At 42.6% G+C, this 22,690-nt stretch overlaps 1 protein-coding gene across 1 annotated transcript; it reads right to left on the bottom strand.

Annotated features, from left to right (window-relative positions):
• Positions 1-363: 363 nt before the first annotated feature.
• On the bottom strand, positions 364-22,495 carry LOC147030427 (ras-related protein Rab-11B-like). The gene is made up of 5 exons (XM_085874477.1): positions 22,360-22,495; positions 15,207-15,402; positions 6,816-7,009; positions 960-1,040; positions 364-787 (listed from the first exon to the last, which is right to left on the bottom strand). The coding sequence occupies exons 1-5, from the start codon at positions 22,397-22,399 to the stop codon at positions 645-647; spliced, it is 654 nt and encodes a 217-aa protein (XP_085730603.1). The 5' UTR covers positions 22,400-22,495; the 3' UTR covers positions 364-644.
• Positions 22,496-22,690: the final 195 nt, after the last annotated feature.

Here is a 22,690-nt window from a genome sequence, read left to right as displayed (position 1 = left end):
ATAAATCGATGATTCCCCAACAAAAAAGCAGATTTTAAATGCAAAACATAACTTAAAAATAAAATAAAATCGATAACCTTTGCAATGAAATCAAACAGCGACAAAGACTGTGCTTAACCCAACTTGCACTTCACTATTTTTTTTTCTTCCTCAGAACCTTCCACTACAAAACATTTTACAATCCCAAAGCACTTAGGAAAAGCACAATTACAATAAATGCATGATGCAACCGAGGAGGCACAAAGGCTGTTTCCTGACAACACCAGTGGTCCTTTACCATGGAAATAATCAAAGCTGATTGTTCCACATTCATAACAAAAACTACAACAAAATAACATTTCAACACATCAAAAGAAACAACAGGCAGCGTCCAAGATAGTCCAATTCTTCATACGACAGGTCAATCTCACCAAGTCGTTGCCAACGTCGAGTTTGTACAGATAATGTTAAATATGCGACTAGGTTGATGAGGCAGACTTATAAACAAACCAACGTGCGTTTCCATCAGCTCCTGTCTCATTTCCAGCCATCCAAAGCCTCTGCCCTTGCTCGCAATGCATTTAGCCTTGGCTTTGTCCGGGTCAATTTGAAGGCTGCGAGCGTGCACTCAGCCAGCATGCTGGGGAAAGAGGAAAGTCATGAGGCTATAGGTTCTGGCAGCAGCTTGGTCGGTTTGATTTGTTGGTGTCTGGGGTCGTTGGATCGATCGGTACCACACTGCCTCCAGGGAGCGTTTGCTGCATTCCCTGGTCCAGAATCTGCCTTTGTGAGACGATGCGATAGATTTCTGCAATGACAACATAAAATGAACTTCAGCAGGGTGTGTTTTTTATTTTTTTTTTTTTCTTGTTCCAACCTTCATTTCAATTCAATCTACATTATATTTAGCAATTTTCATGTCAAATAAAATCTCAAAGCCCTTTTACAATTGATTGTTTCTCCAAGCATTTCCCTTGTACCTGTCAGGATGTTAATGAATGCTGATTCTACATTTGTTGAGTCCAGGGCTGATGTCTCAATGAAAGACAAGTCGTGCTTTTCTGCGGAACAAAATAGTTTAGCAATAACACACTTTGGGGTCACAAGATCAATCTGAAATTGGTGGTTCATTGTTCATTTGTTTTTTTTTTGTGTGTCGTAACATTAACATTTCGCCGACACACCTCCTCCCCTCCCCTCAACAATTAGTCATCTTCCCTCACCTGCAACATAATGCCAAATTAACAAGAAAATAGAAATAGACATGAATGTATCAATGGATATGTCTACCCACACTTGCTGTCAAACCACTGTTCTGTTTGATATCAATTAAAGTTCATATTAAAAAAATAATGGTCAAATGAGAGAGCGAAATCGGAAAAAAAAAACACAAGATCGGTAAGTCGAGAGACATCAGATGCTTCCAACTCGAGTTGCGGTCTCCAAAATAATATTCAAAAGGCAAAGACCTTTGAACCTTTGACCCCAAAACCTAATCACTTCATATTTGCATCGCATTATACAATTGTCCCAAGTATGGCCAAAATCCCTTCAGCGGTTCACAAGCAATTGCACCAACGAAAATCTGCTTCGTGCAGGAATCGGTACACAACTGGCTGAACAACCTGAAAACTATGCCGCCGACGCCTTCGCCTGTGGCGGCAACATGGAATCGTTTGGGGGCAACATTAAAAGACACTCAAGTCAAAGTTCAGTTTTACAACAGTAGCGAGAAAGATTCACAATTTCAACATGGAGCGAAGTTGATTGCGCACCATTGAGAATACTCACACTTCCCACTTCAAGAAAAGTTGAAAGACAACAAAAAGTTCTTCCAGGAATGACAAGACATCAAATTTTGAGTTAAATTTTTTTAACCCGTTTTGACCCCTGTGATGTTGGACATGAACTGGGGGTCAAATCCCAAAATCATCCTTGCATATTTCATGCGTCCATCAATGCTGATTGCATTTACAAAGTTTCATTTTTAAATGTGCCCGTAATTGTATTTTGGGGGGATTTGACTTCCCCCCATCATCGTCATTATTTGCTTCATGCATGGAAGAACGTTTCTGCAATCTGTGCACCATGCCCTAAGGCTGTACCTGTAGTCCTGTATGTAATATAAATTTATACTGACGAAGCGGCACCGCGGTCGAACACTGTGCCGCCATGGCAGCTGTTCATATTCAAATTCTTTGTTGTCGCCCACATGAAACATGGAAATTTTTCTTCCACTGGCAATTCAATTGACTGGGCAGCTCAGGAAAAATTGTGATAGGAAAGCCTTCGCACGTGACTTGAATGACGTAACTTCGACGTAGAGTGCAATTGTACTTTATTCTGCCTTTTGCACTGTTCAGATGTACTGTACTTCCAAAAGCTTTGCATGCAGTAGTGCGAGTCGTGTCATTAAATATCATCACTGATTTTATTCATCATGAGTTCTGAGCGTGCTTGTGGTGATGATTGACCCTGTGGCTAAGAAAGCACGCAAAACTGTAAATGTGGAGGTGAAATTGGATGTTTTTATACAGAATGGCGAGTGGTGACCGTGCTGTTGATGTTCGTAGGCCCTTAGGTTTGCCTCCCACAACTGTACACACAATTTATAAAAATACAGAACAAATTCGTGAAAACGCTAAACGTGCCATGCCAACAACCGAGTTGATTACAAAGCAATGGAGCCATTGCGTGGGAAAGATGGAACCTATGCTGGCCATGTGGATGTTGTCAGTGTTGAGAATGACATGTGACAAACTTCCTGCTGCATCTGATTTTTCCTTACAGAGTTACTGCACTGTACAGGGTGGCCACAATGTCACATCACCCCTTGTAAAAATTGGTTCCTCGTGAGATTATTGCTGCACAACAGCGCTACGAAACCACTGATGACCTCAGAAACAAGTGCTCAGACTTGCTTTGAATCGCAACACCCCACAAATGATACGGAAAATGTCCCACAGAACATGGCGTAACATTATTCTCTGTAATGACAATGATGGAGCACAAATGGATCCACTGGACGCTGAAGGCTTGTGCGTCATATGCTGTAAATGTGTAAAGAAGCAAGAGTACTGCAAATGTATGTGGGTAAACTTGCAGAACCTATCAGCGATGTCAGCTATATGATAAAAGGCAATTTCACAATTTTAACAAGGGGGTGACAAGACATTGTGGCCGCACTGTACTTTAATTATTGTATTTCAATTTTTTACTGTCAAAATGTGTGCGAGAATAAGTGTTTAAATTACCTCCGTGTATGCTAAAAACGAATATAAATCGGTGAAAATGACGATTTTTATATTTATTTATAGAGAATGTAAATTTTGTACCCCCTCTGCCTAACCTCTACCACCCCACCATCCCCCACCCAGCCTTATTCAATGACTGCATCGCTTATGGGAAATTCTTTCAATTAAGTCACACCTTTCAAGAACGCATCTGAGATGTAAATCGAGGTTTCCCTGTACTCACCGAAAGTGGCCCGATTTCACGTTTTCATATTAAGAGTTCAAAGTTTTTGTGGTGATGCTGACCGTTCCTCACGTGAAAATAACTTTGCATGGAAAATTTGGGACCAACGTGTGAACGCAGTTGAAACTCTGGCAAGATGGCATGGTGCAGGAACAGATGAGAGCCAAGCACGCATCCACAGGCCAAGCTCTGAATCTGCCGGTTATTTATTACCTCTACCACTGAAGGGTAAGGAAATGAGGGCTAAGGAAATAAGGAAGAATAGGAATGATTTGCAATGGTAAAAGTGATTTGAAATGATAGGAATATCTGAATGAACCAGTGGGTTTGACGAGATGACTGTCTGTACAAGCCAAATCAAACCAATTTTGGAAAGCAACGATATTCTCACGAGGTATTAAGCCAGCCAGGTCTGTCTGTGCAAATGCCCCCCAAAAAATATATAAATATATATATATATATATATATATATATATATATATATATATATATATATATATATATATATATATATATATATATATATATATATATATATACATATATATATATATATATATATATATATATAAATATATATATATATATATATATATATATATATATATATATATATATAAATAAATAAATAAATAAATAAATATATAAATATATATATATGTGTTGGCGTAGTGGTAAGGGCAGCGGCTTGGGATCCAAAAGGTCCTGAGTTCAAGCCCCGTTGGGCCACTGAATTAATATACACCAGGAGGTTGACTCAGCCTGTCATCCTTCCAAGGTCGGCTCAGTGAGTACCAGTGCACTGGGCCGGTGTATGCCCCGGTTAGAATAGGTGTACCATATCCGTGTCGTAAGAGGCGACCAGGGTTGCGTCAGGAAGGGCATGCGGCGTAAAACCTTTGCCAAATCACTATGCGGATCATAACGGATAACCCGCTGTGGCGACCCCTAACGGGAGCAGCCAAAAGAACAAGAAGATGTATATGTATGTATGTATATATATATATATATATATATATATATATATATATATATATATATATATATATATATATATATATATATATATATATATATATATATATATATATATATATATATATATATATATATATATATTGAATACATTGGCGAAGTTCATCTGAGAGCAAACACACAATGCACAGCAAGGGGAGGGGGGGGGCATGAGACAAGAGGTGGGAGAGGGAAGGAAAAAACAGTGGGGAACAGACACATTTGGAGATCTGGGGCAGGGAACATGGGGTATACAAGATGGACATTACAGGGACCTTCAGGAAGGAAAGCAGGGAATTTGAAGGTGGGTGGGTTTGGGGTGGATTAACGGGGGTAGAAAAGAGAGATGCTGGATGGGGGAAGACAAGAGGTGGTGTCGAGCAGCCGCCTTGAAGGTCTGGAGGGAAGAATGGGATTGAAGAGTGTGGGAGTTTATTCCAAAGGTGGGGAAAAAAAAAAAAGAGGAATGAAAGAGTGAAGGTAAGCAGTGGTTCCTGATTTTGGTAGTTTTAGCAGAAGGGTGTTGTTGGCGGACCTTGAGCGCCCTGTAGAAATATGGTGGGGACGTATGGCAGACAGAGCGGGGGAGGGGGGGTGGGGTGAGACCGGGAGAGGAGACAGTACAAGACAAAGACCACGGACCTGCCGGCAGTGAGAGTGTGAGAGACCCAAAGACTCAGCCTCACTGCAGGAGATACCAATGATCCTAAATGCCTTTGTTTCCACAGCACGGAGCCGAGAAAGGTGAGAGGCAGGAGCACCAGCCCAGAGCGGAGAGCAGTACTCCATCAGGCTGCGGACAAAAGCCTTGCCCGTGGTCAGGAGCTCAGGTGGGCCAAGGAAGGACCCCACGTGACAGAGGACTCCCAGTCGGCATTATTATTCATTTTCTTAGAGGAATTATATTATTGTAGAGGAATTATTCAAAAACGATTAACACATTTGCCTGATATTCATAAACAAGAAACATTTTCCAAACAAAAAATAAAAATAAAAATAAAAAAACAACTTAAAATTCAAACATCATATCTCAAGTTATATATTTGATGTGTGGAACCCGTTTGTATTTCATTTACTTTTTACACAAAACAATACTTCTATAATGCATCCAACTCACCTCGACTCAGAAGCTTAATGTGTCTGAAAATGTGGGCAACATGAGAAACAAGGCTTTGATGTCATTGCCTAGTCTAAATCATTGACAATTACCGAGAGTGGAGCACATCCCATTTAAAACTCGGACAGGAGACCAAGGCTGCCTCTGGACACGTCTCGAGCATTTGACAAAGTCTGGCACCCCATCTTACTCTCCAAGCTCTGCCGAAGGCAATAAAGACCACCTCCCATGGCTCACAGACTTCCTCCACCCTCGTAATCGGCGCATAGCTCTCAAAAGGATCCTCTCATCTTCTCTCCCTGTTGAGGCTGGAGTCTCCAAATAGTCTTTAGCACAGTCCTGTTCCTCATCTTGATCAACAAACTTTCCAATTGTGTGAAAAATCATGCTCAACATTTTGCAGAAAACTCCAGCCTCTGCCATAGCATCTCTCATCCTTCAGAGAAAGAAGCAGCAGATTATTCCCTCTCTCGAGACCTTGATAAAATAAGGAGCTGGTCCAACACTTGGAATATGTCGCTCAACCCCACCAAATCCCACACTGTTTCTCCAAAAGGACCATCTGGCAAACAATCCCAATGTACTTCCTTAAGCAGACAAAAATCTCTTAAAGTTCAATTATTCAAACCTGTAGGTTTCACCAGTCACAATCTTTCTTGTGCAGACCATATTTCCAAGATGGCCTGCAAAGCTATCTGCCGACTGGGCAGCCTTTCCGAGGTAAATCAAAGCTTTTATCGACCAACAAGGACTTCATCCAAGCGTGATGCAGTACTGCTCTCCACTTTAAGCTGGTGCCTCTGCCTCACATCTTGAAAATATTGATGCTGTAAAACCAAGGTCATCAAAAGCTCTGGAATCTCCCAAGAAGAAGCTAAATCTCTGGACCGGTCACTTTCACATCAGACAGGTTTGGTGGCTTTCGTTCTTCCGCCTCCTTTCTGTTCTTGCACTCTTCATCGTTTCCGTGCTCTGTGCCCCCCTCAGGTTTCTGCATGGCGCACACAGTCTCACCCAGTGTCTTCTACCTCCCCAAACTCCCTCTGTTGTATCCTTCTACCATGCAATTTTCATGTCTGCCCAATCCCCCTTTTCATTATCCTCGTTCTGTTACGCTCCGATTTGTTGCGCGCCGTCTTCCACTTCAATTTAAAAGGCCAAAACCTATTTACCCTAACCCTAACAGCCCAAGCCGTGCAAATACCAGAAAACTAATTATCCTAATCACCTGCAAAAGTGCGTGCCTCCTCAGTGGTGACTGCACGCAAGTGTCGCAGGTCACTTTTGTTTCCAACAAGCATGATGACAATGTTCGAATCCGCATGATCACGCAGCTCTTTCAGCCACAGCTCCACATTCTCGTACGTTTGGTGTTTCGCGATGTCATACACCAGCAGAGCTCCAACAGCACCGCGGTAATACCTGTGCAAAGGCCACGAGGCACCGTGAGAGCAAATTAAAGAAAATTGCAACTTTAGTGTTCGCGAGTCGACAATCTCTCCTGCACACTCGGATTTCTTTTCCCTTTTTAACTCACGTCTGCAAGGTGCACTTTCCGGGAACACGCAAGCGACAAGGACGCTGTCGAGATTTGCCGTGACGAGTCACATTAAAATTACAGAAACAGGTTCAACTGAAATCGAAAGCACATTACAAGGTGGTGTAAAATACTGCAGAAAATATTTCAGGAACACAAATGCCCTTCCCTGATAGTCAGACCCAAGCAGAGCTGGCAGAAAAACTGTTGAAGCTTATAATTGATTTAGATCAGCAATCCACAACCTTCAAGCCAATGGATAACAAACCTTGGCAAGTAACACACTGCAGGCAACATCGTACTGTCTGTGGAAAGCAAAACATCGGGCCTACATCTCAAAAAGTATGTGGACACGTACATGCGTACATGCGTACACGCGTACACCAGAGCCTTTGTTAGCTTCACAAAGTCTGTGGTGTATTAACTTCGATCCAGCACATTTCATGGTGATGTGTTAACCATTTGTGATTACCTTCACAAGGTGCCATTTTTAAATTTCCTGTGACCAGAAGCAATGTCAGAGGGTCTCTGGTAACATTCATCCGAGACCACCGATTCAGAGGTAACCTCCACGTTTTATCCCGCCGTTATTCATCTGCATTAGCTTTTATATTTATTTTTATGCTCCACACAGAAAGCATAAAGAATTGGCAAGCTGGATAACCAGCCAGTGCCAAGGTGCAGCAATCTTCACAAATGAAGATGAATGAAAGCAGCCAGAAAAAAAAAAACAGGATGTACCCAGCAAGGCAAAGGAAGGAAACCGAGGAAAGGGAAAGAGGTAGAAGACAGTAGTTAGGTAAAAGGTAGAAATGGAGGGGCCCACGAGACAGTTCCAAAATTCCACCATTTTGCGTCAACACGTCGAAAGCCTCGATTTACTGTCAATCAATCTCAGCAATTGTACCAACTTCCTTGCAAACCACTGCAGGATCGAACACCCACATGATTCAAGGCAAAATGGATGCCATTTATTTAATGACAATCTCAAAGTGGAGGAGGAGGAGGAGGAGGAGGAGGAGGAGGAGGAGGAGGAGGAGGAGATTGGGACCATCCTCTGTGCAGAGCGTTGGTGCTGCCGAAGCAGTCTCCTTGGCTATTGGGCACAATCCTGGACGGGTCGCCACTCCAACACAGTGTACCAGCAAGCTGACACTCATTTTGCTGACTTCAGAAGGATGACAAGCAGTCAACCCCACCTGGTATTAATTCAACAGCCGAGTGGGATTTGAACTCGGGACCCTAGGATCCAAAGCCCACCACCCTAACCATGAAGCCAACACCAGGTATGTAGAGCTTGTACATAAATATCAATGAGCATCTAGCCATTATACCTCAATGTACTGATTACAAATATTACAAGGACATTCGTAAACAATGAACAAAAATATGTATATTAAAAAAAATTTAACCTTTAAAAACATGTCGTATGGGATTTCAACCCACATAATGACTCATGAGTCAGGGGGGATGAGATGGAAACGCAGGCCAACTTTCCAGGCTCCACTTAAGACCATTGCACAAAGTATTTACAACAATGAATTGGCAAATCAATGCTCATTCCATTTACAATGAGGCACTTTCGAAAAAAAAAAAATAAATAAATAAATAAATAAATAAATAAAAAAACACGTAATCCCCACCAAAAGGCTCAGTGCGCAGGAACCCCAAGAAGCTGAAAAGTTTGAAGCGAAATAAAATATGTTGTGCGTCCAGGATAAGGATTATACTTGGAAAGGCTCAACAAGCTTCTGAAAAGCCAAAAATATTTGGAAAAGTACTCGAGATAAAGGGCTATGCTTCTGCACACCAAAAGACTTTGATAACTTTCTCAGCTTGCTGAATGGGAACCTGCTTGTTCTGCAAACTCCCAACCACGTGGGTCGGTGCAAGGCCCAAATGGAGGAACGTGTTACACAACCCCTCGAAGGATCCCTACCAGTGAATGTGCAGTGCATATGGATTAGGTTCTTCTGAACACCGCTGGGAAGGACGTTTCTGGGGCTTGTGCATGTACAGGGTAAGTTTAAAATGATATTTACTTTTTATTAGTTCACAGCACAAGGTAGTGGGGAGGGGTAGTATCATTGGTTGAGGGTGCGGCTGCACCACTGATGCAATGCCCACTGCAGGTTAAGGCAGGAATTTGGAATTTGTTCATGGTTTCGGCGATAGCTCACCTTCTGTGCGAAGGACACCATGGAATCTTTAACTTCCACCAACGAATGCTTGCAGATAGGGTTCCTGTTTAACATCCATCCGAGGGACGGCACACAACAAACATCGATGAATCACCGGGATGACAGTTTAGAGCTGGGTCGGGATTCAAACCCAAGCTAGACAAGGAGAGTGTGCGTACCTCTGAGCCATCCTGTCAACCCATGATATTGTTACGAATTTGAGAATTCGATTGTACACAACATACAGGTTCCTTTAGTCAGCTATGTCGATAAGTGCTTGTTCCCGAGATAGCTCACCTTCCATTGTTTAAATGTTCAGAAATCGATTAGTGCGCTGCGGATCGATTTAATAATTAGGGAACGAACAATGGAGACATCCCTTGCCCTCTTCTGAGAAGAGGAAGAACCACCCTGCCGTCCCGTGACTCATGATGTCAACTCCCTCCCACCCGTGGCTGAGCGGGGGATGGAGCACGAGGGCACGAGTCATGAGTCACACCGTGAGCGGGGGAAGGGCGGGAGAAGGATAAGAGGAGATCTTTTCTTTGTTCGTGAGAAGAGTTGGAGAAGGGAGTTGAGGGGAGTCGTTCAGCAGACCATCGGGTCATGTTTGGCTTGGGTTAGGGTTGAGGCCTTCGGAAGCTTTTTGCTTCGGCTGGCTCAGTGAGCTTCGACTGCGGCCTGGCTCGAGAGGAGGCTTTTTGCTTTGATGGTTCAGTGGGCCTTCGGCTTCTGCTTGGCTCAGGAGAGCTTTTTGCTTCGAGCTGCTTTGTTTGGAAGAGAGTTGAGCTCTGCTCGAGCTGCGAGTGGTGGCTTCTTCTTCTTTGTTCGTAGAGCTCTTTGTTCTCCATTTTGGTTCCCGGCTTGGTGAGACTCAACCTCTTCTTGGAGGTGGTTCCTCGGGGAAGCGACGCATCAACGGGAAGGATCAGCGCCTCTTCTCACCAGCACGTGTTGAGAAGGGCGGGAGGATTCGCGGAAGCTCGGGGAGGATTCGCGGGAGCTCGGGAAGGATCGCAGCTCACGGCGATCGGATCCAGCTCGCTCTCGCTGGAGTCCGGGTCCGAACAACTTGAAGACCACACGAGGTGGAGAGGTTCGAGATAGGTTCTGGGTTTCAGCTCACCTGTCCTCCGAGCTGGAGCCTGTTATTAAAGGTCTCTGCCACCATTTCTTGGGTGTGTGTGTGTGTGTGTGTGTGTGTGTGTGTGTGTGTGTGTGTACGTGTGTGTACGTGTGTGTACGTGTGTGTACGTGTGTGTACGTGTGTACGTGTGTGTACGTGTGTACGTGTGTGTACGTGTGTACGTGTGTGTACGTGTGTACGTGTGTGTACGTGTGTACGTGTGTACGTGTGTACGTGTGTACGTGTGTACGTGTGTGTGTGTGTGTACGTGTGTGTACGTGTGTGTACGTGTGTGTACGTGTGTGTGTGTGTACGTGTGTGTGTGTGTGTGTGTGTGGGCCCATCTCATAAGTAGGAAATTGTTAAGTGCTTTGTGTGCTGTAAATGCTTGCATTGCATTTCGTATATCGGTCATAGTTCTTTTGTTGCTTGCATAATTGCACAAGTGTTTTGCCTTGTTTAATTGCATACGTGCTTTATTATAATAAATGTCCTTGTGTGAATGTAAACCTGTTCGATGTGTCCATTCCCTCATTGAGCTGCCATCTTGCACTCGGAATATAGTTGGTTTTTAAATAGCCGGTAAAGTGATCGGGTCCAACGGGACTCCGCGATAATACCCCGCTCGGTTATCCCAAAAGGAAGCGAGCTGCTCAAGCCGCTAGTTTCCAAGCGGTCCCGTTGAGGTACAATCTCTCGGTAACCTACCCGCGCGAATAATTAGGTAAATCAAAGATTTAGCGATCGGACCCTGTAGTGCGAGTAGAGTGCGGAGAAGGTTGTGGTGTGGTTAAAAACACACCCGTGGCTGGTTTCCGGCGTTGATCCGGAAAGCCGCGACTGGATTGTCCGTTTGGTGGGCGAAGCGACCGCTATTGGTTGGACGCGGTTGTTCGCACGTCGGACAGGCGGGAAATCTACAACAATATTTTCCATCAACCATATCTAGGGAAAGAGTTACGCAAGCTGTTATAAATTATACTAGATTTTTGCATCTTTTGCTAAAAGTTGAAGTTGATGATGTGTGTTGATACATCCACGGCCACCGCTACAATGGACCAACAAGGAAATAGTATGAATCTCTCAATCAAGGACATTTCTCGTACTCCTAGATCTCTGCGAGTCCGGTTTGCATTCAGGAACAATTATAGCGAACCATCTTGAAATTGCCACTCTTTCGTTTAAATGCTGAAAATTGTTGAAAAGATTATTTTAATTACACATTTCACGCCAGAAAAGGCAGATTAAAAGTGCCCGGCAAGCAGAACCAGGTCACTAAAAATGCACAAACGGCCTCGTTTACCATTCAATCACCATTTTGAAAGCTGTGTATTGGGCGACACACGATGTGACATTTCACAGCCAATCACGGAGCCACAAAGGCAATCGATGGCTGCCTCCACAGAAATGTTTGGAATTTCACTGGCATTGCATTTATTATACAATGATTATTCCTCTTACAAGTGTATGAAATGAAACTTTGACAACACCAAGGTCCAGCTATGTACATGCATTCTAATGCCCAGCACCCAGATAAACTCCAGTTTTGATATTAATCCCCACCCACCCCCACCAATAAAACAATCAACAGCGGTACTCATGAAAGCGTATACCTCCACCAGGCCGACAAAACGGCTTACGTTTGGTATCCCACTGATAGGCGAGAGCTGCATCTGGACCTGAACCAAAATCGAAGCAGCTTCTTCTTTCCACCTACCCAAATCATCCACAGAGTTTTGTCCTAATCTGAAAACAAACTTTTTGAGATACAATGGTAGATATTGTTTTTGGCCCCATCTCTCAATGAAGAATCACTTTAAAAAATTAAAATTATCATATCCAGATCTTCACCAACATTGAATAAATTCATTCTTGTCACATCCAACCTGTCCACCAAGTTTCATCCGAATCAGTCCACAACTTTTTGATACATTGTGCTGCAAATCATTTTTGGTCCCATCAATCAATGGTGAAGAATCACTTAAAAAAAAAAAAAAAAAAAAAACTCATATCTGGATGTGGATTCAGATCTTCAAAATTGAAAAAAAAATAAAAATCATCCAGGTCACACATCCAACCTGTCCACCACGTTTCATCTGAAACCATCCATAACTTTTTGATATATATATATACATATACATATACATATACATATACATATACACACATACATCCTCCTCACAGACAGACGAGGGTGAAAACGAATATGGTGACAAAAATGGGTCACGGTGTTCAAAGCACACTCGTTTTAAAAAGGTTCTGCTGTCAAGGCACTAAATGGTTCATATAACACACGTATGAAGTTACAAGAAGCAGATCCACAGATTACCTCAACCATCACAGTGGTATCATGATGCATCACTTGACTATTTTCATACAACTTGCACTGTATGAAAGCTGCACAAGGCATGCGATATATTTTGAGGAACGAGTCTTTGCAGATCAAGCATTATTAACCTCCGCCATCGAAGATCGGAGGTTACCGTTTTCAGCCCTTTGTTTGTTTGTGAACAGTATTACGGAAAAACTCCGACGGATTTCGACGAAACTTGGTGGGGGATTAGGTCTGGTCCGAGGATCATGCCATTAGATTTTGGACTTGGTCCAAAATCCAATATGGTCGCTATGGCGGCCTTTTTGTAAAAAATATTTGAATTTCTACATGTTTTAAGTGATTTCCAACCCCCACCCCCCCCCCCAAAAAAATATTTTTGCAACTTTTTTTTTTTCAACAAAATTTAGATTTTTTTTTTTGCATTTATACATGTTACAAGTGATTTCCAACAAAAAAAACATGCCAAAATTATAATTGCAGCTGATTTTGGAACTTCAGGTGGATATATCCAGTAAAATCAATTTCTGTCTCAAGGAATCTAGTTATGACGAATGAATTGAGTATGTAAAAGTTAAAAGTAAAAGGGAAAGTTGAAAACTATAACTCTGAGCACTGTTGACGTCAAATTGAATGAATAAGATATCAGGTTCAGTTGAGTGACCTCGCAGTATTGGCGGCGGAGGTTTTGTACTCTACCGAGTGCTCCCCTCTAGTTTATAGGATGTCCAACTTGCATCATCTTACCACAACTTATGGGACACTCATTTCCAGTTGTGATAATTGCTGAAGCCCCTGTCACACCTTGACGATTTAGCTAGCGTATAGCAACGTATCAAAATTGATCTAAAACGCTGGCGTACGCTGAACTATTGATGTTTTTTTTTTCAGTTTTGGGCGTATTCATAACAAGTTGGACGTATGCATAACGTATTAGTAACGTACACAGAACGTTTCAATAACTTATAGATAACTTATACCAACGAATGCTTAGCGTGTTGTCGGCATTCACAACTTATGCCCAACGATGGTCTAACTTATGCATAGCGCACGGCAGCGTATCACCGACGATCACGTGGCGTAGCCTATTAAAAGGCTGCCGCTCGACGATTCAAATCATAACCGCACTAGACATTGAAGTGTCAACATCACCGTCATGCCGAAGAAAAAAAAAAAAGAAAAAAGAAAGAAAAAAATATGGAGTCTGGAACACTGACAGGTTCCTCCTGTGAAGCCCACTTTTATATACCAATTCCCCTAAACGCTGCCAATACACCATTATACGGTAGCTGCAAGTTAGAAACACGTTCAGCAAGTTCTGTGGTCGTCCGGAAGATGTCAAATACATCAATATGCGTTGGAGATACGTTACACAGGTTCAAACCATGTTACTCATAAGTTAGAAATGAGTTTCAGGTACGCTAAACATTACCTCGACGTATGAGTAACTTACAAGTAACGTGTGTCGACGTGTCAACGATCGCATAATGTGCCTACAACTTATGGCCAGCGTATGCGGAACGTGCGAGTCATGTCGAAAAATTTTGAGCATGCACAAAATTTGTCGACGAGTGCGGCGTACTATGACGTATACAAAACTTACCCATAACGTATTCGACATGTGCCAGCGTATTCGCCAAATTTTTCATACGTCGGCATACGCTGGCTAAAACGTCAAGGTGTGACAGCCCCTTTACAAGTGCCTCTTTTGCACGAGTCGAGAATCAAATCAAGAACGTTTAACTCATCAAGGAGTGGTTTTGCACAGTCTCAAAGAATCGTGTCCCAATGGAGCGTGCCAACATAGTTCCAACGCGGATCGACAACCGGCCGTCCTTCAATCATCCACTTTGCGCTGACCAAATAAATTGTTGGCAATGTCAACATGGGGTTGAAACCTACACCTGGACATTGATCTGGCAGATGGCCAAAAAAAAAAAAAAAAGGATGGTTCAAAGGAACTGATGTTCATGGAGAGACACAGAGAGCTATTCCAATTCTTGGGATATCAGCACCAGGGGGTTTAGAGACATGCTTCATAAATACCAAAAATAAAAAGAGCAACACGACATGGAACATAAACAGGTATTCTGGAGCATCAATATGTGGAAACGTCTTATGAAGCTACAAGTACGGGCTCGTCAAATTGTGCAAGTCCAACGGTAGGTTCTGTGGGATGTTTTACAACATAAAGTACACATTGGTCAACAATTACCTGAGGTTCAGCAAAATAACAAGGAAAAAAAAAAATCACATCTTTTTCACGTTTCATCATTCAATAATTAAATACCCTTGTTCTCCTACAACAAAATGATCCAGCTCATCCACATCCTAAATGAAGCTATTCCAACATTCACAAATGCCATGTAAGGTATGTGTGCATCGGTCAACGTTCTCAGAATAGTGCAAGCAGCCCCATTATGTGCTGAAGATATTAAACTCACGCAGCAGTGATAGCACGATATCTCTCCTGCCCGGCCGTGTCCCAAATCTGCGCCTTCACAATCTTGCCATCCACCTGGATGCTGCGTGTCGCAAACTCCACACCGATGGTACTCTTGCTCTCCAAGTTGAACTCGTTGCGTGTGAAACGGGACAACAAGTTGCTTTTGCCAACTCCTGAATCCCCGATCAAGACGACTGGAAAACAAAACCAAGAGCACAGATTCCAGAACTCAAAACACCAAGGCAAAACCTTCACATTCAGAAACAGTCAAAATTCCAACCAATGTGCACGACGGTCACACATCAAGTCATCAAGAGTATCACCCACCTCAGAAGATTCAAAGGTTTATACTTTTATACATTGGAAAGTGAGCAATTGCCAGGGGGATTTAATTGAGATGTTCAATCGGATAATGAAGGGTGTAAATAAATGAAGTGCAAAAGAGTTTCTCAGCAGAATAGACAAGTGACCATAGCCTGAGTGAAGAAACCTAGGAATGTAATAAGGTGGTGATCTTTCAGTCAGAGTAATCAAAGCATGGAATGATCTTCCTGGAAAGGTAGTGACAGCATAAAGAGTAGAAAAGTTTAAATTACAATTATAAAAGACACCGAGAAGCATTGGCAAAGGAGGGGTATAAGGATATTGGCAGGACTTCAAGTAGGTGCTCAAGTATGAATGGGTGATCGTGTGCATCTGTGCTGTGTGTGATGTCTGATATCTGTGGACGAGTGTGGGCTTTGTGCATTCTTCACCTTAATCATCTTTTCTCCCCCTCCCCAAAAATAAATAATATATAAATGAGAACGGCACTCCACATCGAGATGTTGACAGATATGCCTCTGCCCACATATATACATACAAGTAACAAAAAGACAGAAAGAAAGAAAGAACCCAGATTTAAATATTTAAATAATTCTAGCTGCCAGAGTACGAGTCTCATAAGGTTGAAATTTAAAACGCATTTCCCATGACCACTGGAGAACTGCAAAGTTTCATCTCCATTCGTGAAGTCGTTCAAAAGAATTGTTTTTAAAGATTTTCGTTCAAGCCAACATGGCTGACAGACCATGTGACCTTAATTATTCATGAACACCCTGGTATCCCCAAGGCTTGGGGGAACATTTGTATGAAGTTTCCCCTCGATCTGTCAAGCGGTTCTGGAGAAGATTTCTCAAGGTTTATTCTTCAAACAAATAAAATAAAAATAAAAATAATCATCACAGCCGTCAGACCATGTGACCTCCGACAAACACCGCATATTCCCAAGGCTACAAGATCGTGTGTGTGGAGTTTTGGATCGACAGGACGACAGCCTTTCCCCACCTCTTTTGTCTCACTCTGGACCCACTGAGTAACGTCATCAATGAACAAGGACACACATTCAGTCTGACATGCAACAGAAAAATACATGGATGATCTAAAACTCTTCACACCGAATGATAAGAAATTGGCAGATCAACCAAAACGAGTAAAGCAGTATTCGGAGGACATCCAAATGGAGTTTGGTCTTGCCAAATGCACATTTGTAGAAGGAAAAACAAAGAAGAACAGACAACATTTCAATCAATCAAAGTACAACAATACAGGAACGAGAAAACAAAGCATCCTACGAATATCTCAAAGAGTTCACATGAACAAACTTTCGATTTTTTTTTTTTCCACGGAGCAGTTTCGGAGATAGAGGTCCAATGTTTTTCCCTTTGCGGATAAACGGTTGCAGAGGAAACTAGCATGGACGTACGTACGTACACACAACCCGAAAACAATGCCAGTGACTGTCAGCGGAGGCATAACAAAAGGAAAACTCCAAAAAGAAACATCAGACATACTCTGACAAATGGGAGAACGACAAAAGAGCAGGAAGAATTATATTTTTTATTTTTGTTTAAAGCTTGACAGGCAAGGGAGACAAAAAAGGCTCTTTGAAATGGCGATGAAGGTCAAATTAGTTGGGTTGGAAAACGAGTCATAATCAATGCCCAACACCAACGACACCACACAAATGCCTTCAAGAAAATGGTGGAATTGAGACAATCAGACAAATGCAGGTTTTGTGGGGTAGAAACATTAAAGTACCAGTCACCTCCGTTCAGGATGTTTAAAAAAAATAAAAAATAAAAAAAAAATAAACTCATGTCGGAACAGCTGCACACAGAAAGACGTGACAGCATCTGCAGAGTAATCCACTGGCACGTCTGTAAACATTTCAACATCCCGGTCACAGAACAATCATGGAAACACAAACCAAGACCGATCCTTGATAATGAACAAATAATGCTCATGCATGACAAGATGATCCCATCAAGTATGGACATTGCAAACAAAGCATTGCATCCGGACATGGTGCTCAAACACAAACAGGAAAAGTCGGCATTGTGATCGAGGTTTCTGGTCCCAATGACTTTTTTTTTTTTTTTTTTTTTGTATACCTTGGTCGAGGCTCGTATGAGAGCTAACACACAACTCACAGCAAGGAGGCATGAGACTTTGGACGAAATGCTGCAGATCAGGAAAATGACCAAATACCAGGATCTGAAAAATGAGGTCGAGGACTTGGAAATTGAAGAAAGCCGAAATTGTACCAATAGTCAGAGTGACAGGAATAATAAAGAAACCTGCTACTGAGTACTTAAAAATCATTCCAGGGAATATCACTACAAATGACCAACAAGTGGAAGATGTCAAAGGTTCAGTGAAGATTCTGAAAAGAGCCCTTGGAGCAAGTCGATGAGAACGAAGTTTCACAGTTTGGTTCATGAATCATGATCCTTTACCAAAAATAGGTGGAGATGTTGAGTTTTGGGAGAACTTCCTCCCACCTCCTGAAACAACAACAAACGACAAGATTTTTAAAGGATTTAGAATAAATCCAATATGACTATCAAAACCGTGTGACCAACATCAAAAGGAGGGAACTTCTTGTTCTTCATGGATAGTCATACCTGTAAAGTTTCATCTTGATCTGTTCAATCATTTAAGGTTTTTTTTATTATTATTTTATAAATACGAGTGCATGCCTGTACGTGTCGCCGTAATGGAAAAAATAAAAAAATATAACTTTCCAAGCGCGTACCAGAAACAACCACACAGGCCTTCGCTGTCGTAAACAACGACTGGATTGGGGCATTGTGTTAAAGAAAATCGAGAAAGTACAGAAATCGAGAAAGAAAGAATAAAGTAAGTCATCACTATCCGGAAGTTAAGCCCTCACTGTGCGGAAGTTCACATATCGCAGTTACGATTATTCGCAATTTAGTTTTAATGGCCAATTATTCAATTAGCGCCAACGTATTTTGCCTTTTTGCAATGTCACCACAAGGAAAAACAAAGAGAAGAGAATAAAGAGAAGAAGGAAGGAAAGGGGGGGGGAACACTTTCAAACAACCACACAGGCCGTTCCTTTGCCCTCGTAAACGACGACTGGATTGGGGCATTGTGTTTATGTACAAGTGCGCATAAGGAATCGATAAATTTAGAATACATTATCCGGAAGTTCATACGTTGTAACCCATAATGGGAAACGCAGCTGATAATCTCTTACCCATCAGCCACGCCTACGCAGCAACGTGTCCCGTCATTGGTTGGTAAATAAATGGCCATTATAACTTGGGAAGCACTTGTCCGATTAATATCAAATCTTGAAAAGGCACATCAACAGGTCCCCAGCAATATACCTGGCAAGTTTTAATTAGATTGGGTCAGTGGTTGTCGAGAAACAGTGGTCGCGGTCGCGGTCACACACACGCACGTACGACTGATGGTCATTTTTTTCTGTCATCCCATTTATCCCGAAGATCTCAATTTTTCATATTGATTGGATGAAACTTTCGTGTTGAAATTTGGCTGAGATACTTATTCCCCATCGGGCGTACTTGCCACGTGCGAAGTTTCAAATTTTTTTTTTCCCACGGAACAGTTTGAGAGATGCAGAGGTCTGTGGCTTGAAAGTGATTTCTTTGGCTTGTGGTTGGTGCAGCACAAGCATGACAGGTCAAATGGCCTCCTCATGAATCAAGGTTCCTTGTTATATACTTGTCCTCCACTTTGCATGCACCATACACAAGAATCATTTCACCATGGTTACAACCCTTTCAAGTTTGTCCAAAAACACAAAGATTTGGCCAATGAGGATACACAGGGAACTTTCGACTCAGCAGGAGGCCATTTGGCCCATCAAGCCTGCATAACATAAACACCACATTAATAATTCAATCGATCTCGATACATATTTTCAAGTGTTTGTACGTTTCTTTTTCACGGTCGAACTCTCACAGAGGCCCCAAATTGTGGATGTAGGCACATCAGAATCTGGGCAAGGTTTTAATCAACCACACATCGACCTTGATGTCAGCTCTGAGGCCACAAAAGGCTGCTGTAAAGTGAATATTGTGATCTGGGGTCAGGCAGTGCTGCCGCCAGCCTGCAGGAAAAAGGTAACCACGGTGACAAAACCACAACTTTTCAATGTCAAACATGTCCCAAAACCACCGCCGGGAAAAGCTCATCCAGCCGGGCAGTGCCGGGAGGCCTTGCAAGCGATTTATAAACTTAAATTCACTGGGTGGGGGAGGGTATGGGGAAGGGGTGGACACCTGTTATAATCACCCTCTCTCCCCCTACTCCCCACCCCAACTTGTGCAGGTATTTCATTCATGTTTGTGTCAAGTCTACAAATTACCAATGCTGGTTAACAAAATGGGGGCAGAAGAGCTTAGTGAGCAACAATTACTACCGAGATGTTTAGTCCGAGTTCGTCTCAAAAGTTAGAATAAACTAAACATCCATCCTAGGACAATATCACCCCACATCAGGTGCAACATGTTTCTTGTTTGATCATTCTTTAATTGGTATGACAACACATTTGATGGGTTTTATTGATACAAACAGTGTCAAATGCCAGACATTTCAATCTTCTAACCGCTTGTTATTCCTCTTTTATTTGGTTGAATTACCGCCTGTGACCCAATTGTTGACCACAACAGTCACGTGTTAAAAGTTCCGCAAACTATACGATTTCCCCTCTTGACCTCAATGCAATTTCAATCCAATGGCAAGTTTTTCTTCTCATCTTCACACGACTTTTGAAACATTCCAAGCAAATTCATCTTGCGGTCACCAGGTGATGATCTCAGATTTTATGGTTTTCAGAAAAGTACTTTTTGTGGTTAAAAATGACCAAGGTGCTGCTTTGGCTTGAGGATCGGAGTCACATTTTCCCCCAAATTGTGGGTAAAAACATCTCAATTTGCTGAGGTCAAATTAACAACGTATTCATGATACAATTTGGAAAACAACCCCCATGGGGAATGATGCTCATTGGTATTTAGACACGCTTACTGATGTTGATAAAAATTTATCAAACTTCAAAGGAAAAAGAAAACAAAACGACAACAAAAAGGGCCATTTTAACCAAAATGATAGGACTGAAAAGACTTGACCTGGGAAGTTCTAAATGGCGAAGAAGAGTTTAAATTAGCACAATTTTGTGCAACCCTCAGTGTATTTTTTTCTTCTTTTTTTGTGAATGCAGCATATAACGAGGGTGGTCAATGGTTGAAGGGCGTGCAGCTGTGCCGCTAATACAGTGTCCCTGTAGGTCACGATAGGAATTTCTAAATTTTTCAAGGTGCCGGCGATAGCTCGCCCACTCTTCACGAAGGACACCATGGGGGATCTTTAATATCCACCAAATAATCTTGACAGACGGATGCCAAGTTGAACGTGCATCCAAGAGACGGCACACACACACACCGATGAATGACGGCCTGTGAAACACGGGGATGACAGTTTATAGGTGCGTTGGGATTTGAACCGAGGCGAGACGGCTCAGAGCGAGTGTGTGTACCCCCACACCATCCTACCAGCCCCCCCTACATGTGTCCCAAATCGTACGATGATACAAACAATGGAAGAGAAACGTACAATGACTGGAGGCAGGTTGAATTACTCCCACGGTTACCACTGGAAGAGTTGGATGATGTTTCGGCAACATCGACGCACGTTTGAGCAAAGCCAACTTCCACGGCCATGCTTGCACTTTCTCCCGACTCACCGCGGGGGTTCGCTTTCAAACTTGCATGACGTCGTGAAAGGTTCATGGATTGTTCATTTCAAGACCCCGGCCAGTGGTTAAAAATGTGAGCCACAATCTCAGGACAAAAGGTGATTTCTATCCATGGCATCGCCACAGCAGACTTTGATGCAGAAAGTAAACTTGTTGTGGTGTGGAGGGGGGGGGGAGAGGGTGAGAGGGGTAAGTGGGAGTTAAATGGAAGTCTGGTTGATGAGGGATTCACAGGTCACCTGGTCTGTTCATGTTGGAAGTACAGGACACTCCCCTTTGAGGCAAGTCAAATTCCATTGTCACCAGACGTTCAGGAAAGGCGTCACCGATTACGTGGCAGAAACAAAAAAAAAAACTAAAACCACTTTAATCACGACCTGAAACTCAAGAAGAGCGATAATTTGAGGAAACCCAGAGGTGTACAAAGGGTTCGCACCTTGGATACAAGGTACCAAGGACTTGAATCCAAAGATGGAGCGAAACAGGAATTGAAGAGCCCAGAGTTCACAAAGGAAGGAATCGAGACAAGGGTCAAGCAGGATGAGGATGAGGATGAGGATGATGAGGATGAGGACTCCGAACCCATAACCTCGTGGTGACTGCTGTGACCGACATGGAACTTTAGAGGGGTCGCTGTGTGTACGTACACACACACACACACACACACACCATTCTGCAGGCAGGATATTGGACTAAAAGACCATTTTTGGGGGGAAATATATAATAAACAGACCATTGGATCCTTTACATGCACTTTGCACGTGGAGCAATCGGTCTGGCGCTTTATTTATGAGACGCCGTGCCCCCCAACGGGAACAATGAAAGAGTAGACAATGCAAAGTAAATTACGAGCACAATATCGCCTTCTTCATATGGAGATTGTTCAAAAAAAAAAAAAATCAGATTTTTTTTTTAATTACTATTATTTTAAGGTCTCGAATCTTCGGCCAAATGTCAGGCTTCCGCCCACGCCCTGTCCCAACATCGCCAAATCGGCTCAAACGACACACACCGGTGTTTTAACCCCGTACAGTGAGAAGGGAAGAATATCACACCGAGCGAGCACACCAATACCGGCTCTCACCTTTAAACAGAAAATCGTAATCTTCGCTGTGGCCGCCCATCGCTGTAACGGGACGGACCACACACACCTGCCTCAAACAACTCTGAGGCCGACTTCCGCTTCCGGTTCCGGTTCCGCCGAGTTGCCTGATGCGCCTCCCTCCCTTACAATGCTTAAGAGCATTCTCCTGAGTGTTTTTTTTTTATGTCAGGCAGCGGTAAAGCTTTGATTTAGAAACATAACGTTAAATCATTTACAAAATTAAAAAAATTAGAAAAGAAAACAAGGTATAAAAACCAAAAATGGAATTAGCTTCGCTTTAAACTCGAACTATACACCGCCTAACACAATG

This window comes from Eptatretus burgeri, chromosome 3, assembly GCF_056783735.1.
Source record: "Eptatretus burgeri isolate ZD-2024b chromosome 3, Ebu_testis_v1, whole genome shotgun sequence".
Taxonomy (NCBI): domain Eukaryota; kingdom Metazoa; phylum Chordata; class Myxini; order Myxiniformes; family Myxinidae; genus Eptatretus; species Eptatretus burgeri.
The sequence above is the reverse complement of the archived record's forward strand: the minus strand, read 5'-3'. Positions and strand labels throughout refer to the sequence as shown.

Coding starts and splice junctions, on each gene's coding strand:
- LOC147030427 (XM_085874477.1), bottom strand. CDS start 22,399: ATGGGCGGCCACAGCGAAGATTACGATTTTCTGTTTAAAG. Junction 7,010..15,206: donor TATCGTGCTATCACTGCTGC/GTGAGTTTAATA, acceptor GCCTTTGCACAG/GTATTACCGCGGTGCTGTTG. Junction 788..959: donor ATTCATTAACATCCTGACAG/GTACAAGGGAAA, acceptor TTGTCATTGCAG/AAATCTATCGCATCGTCTCA.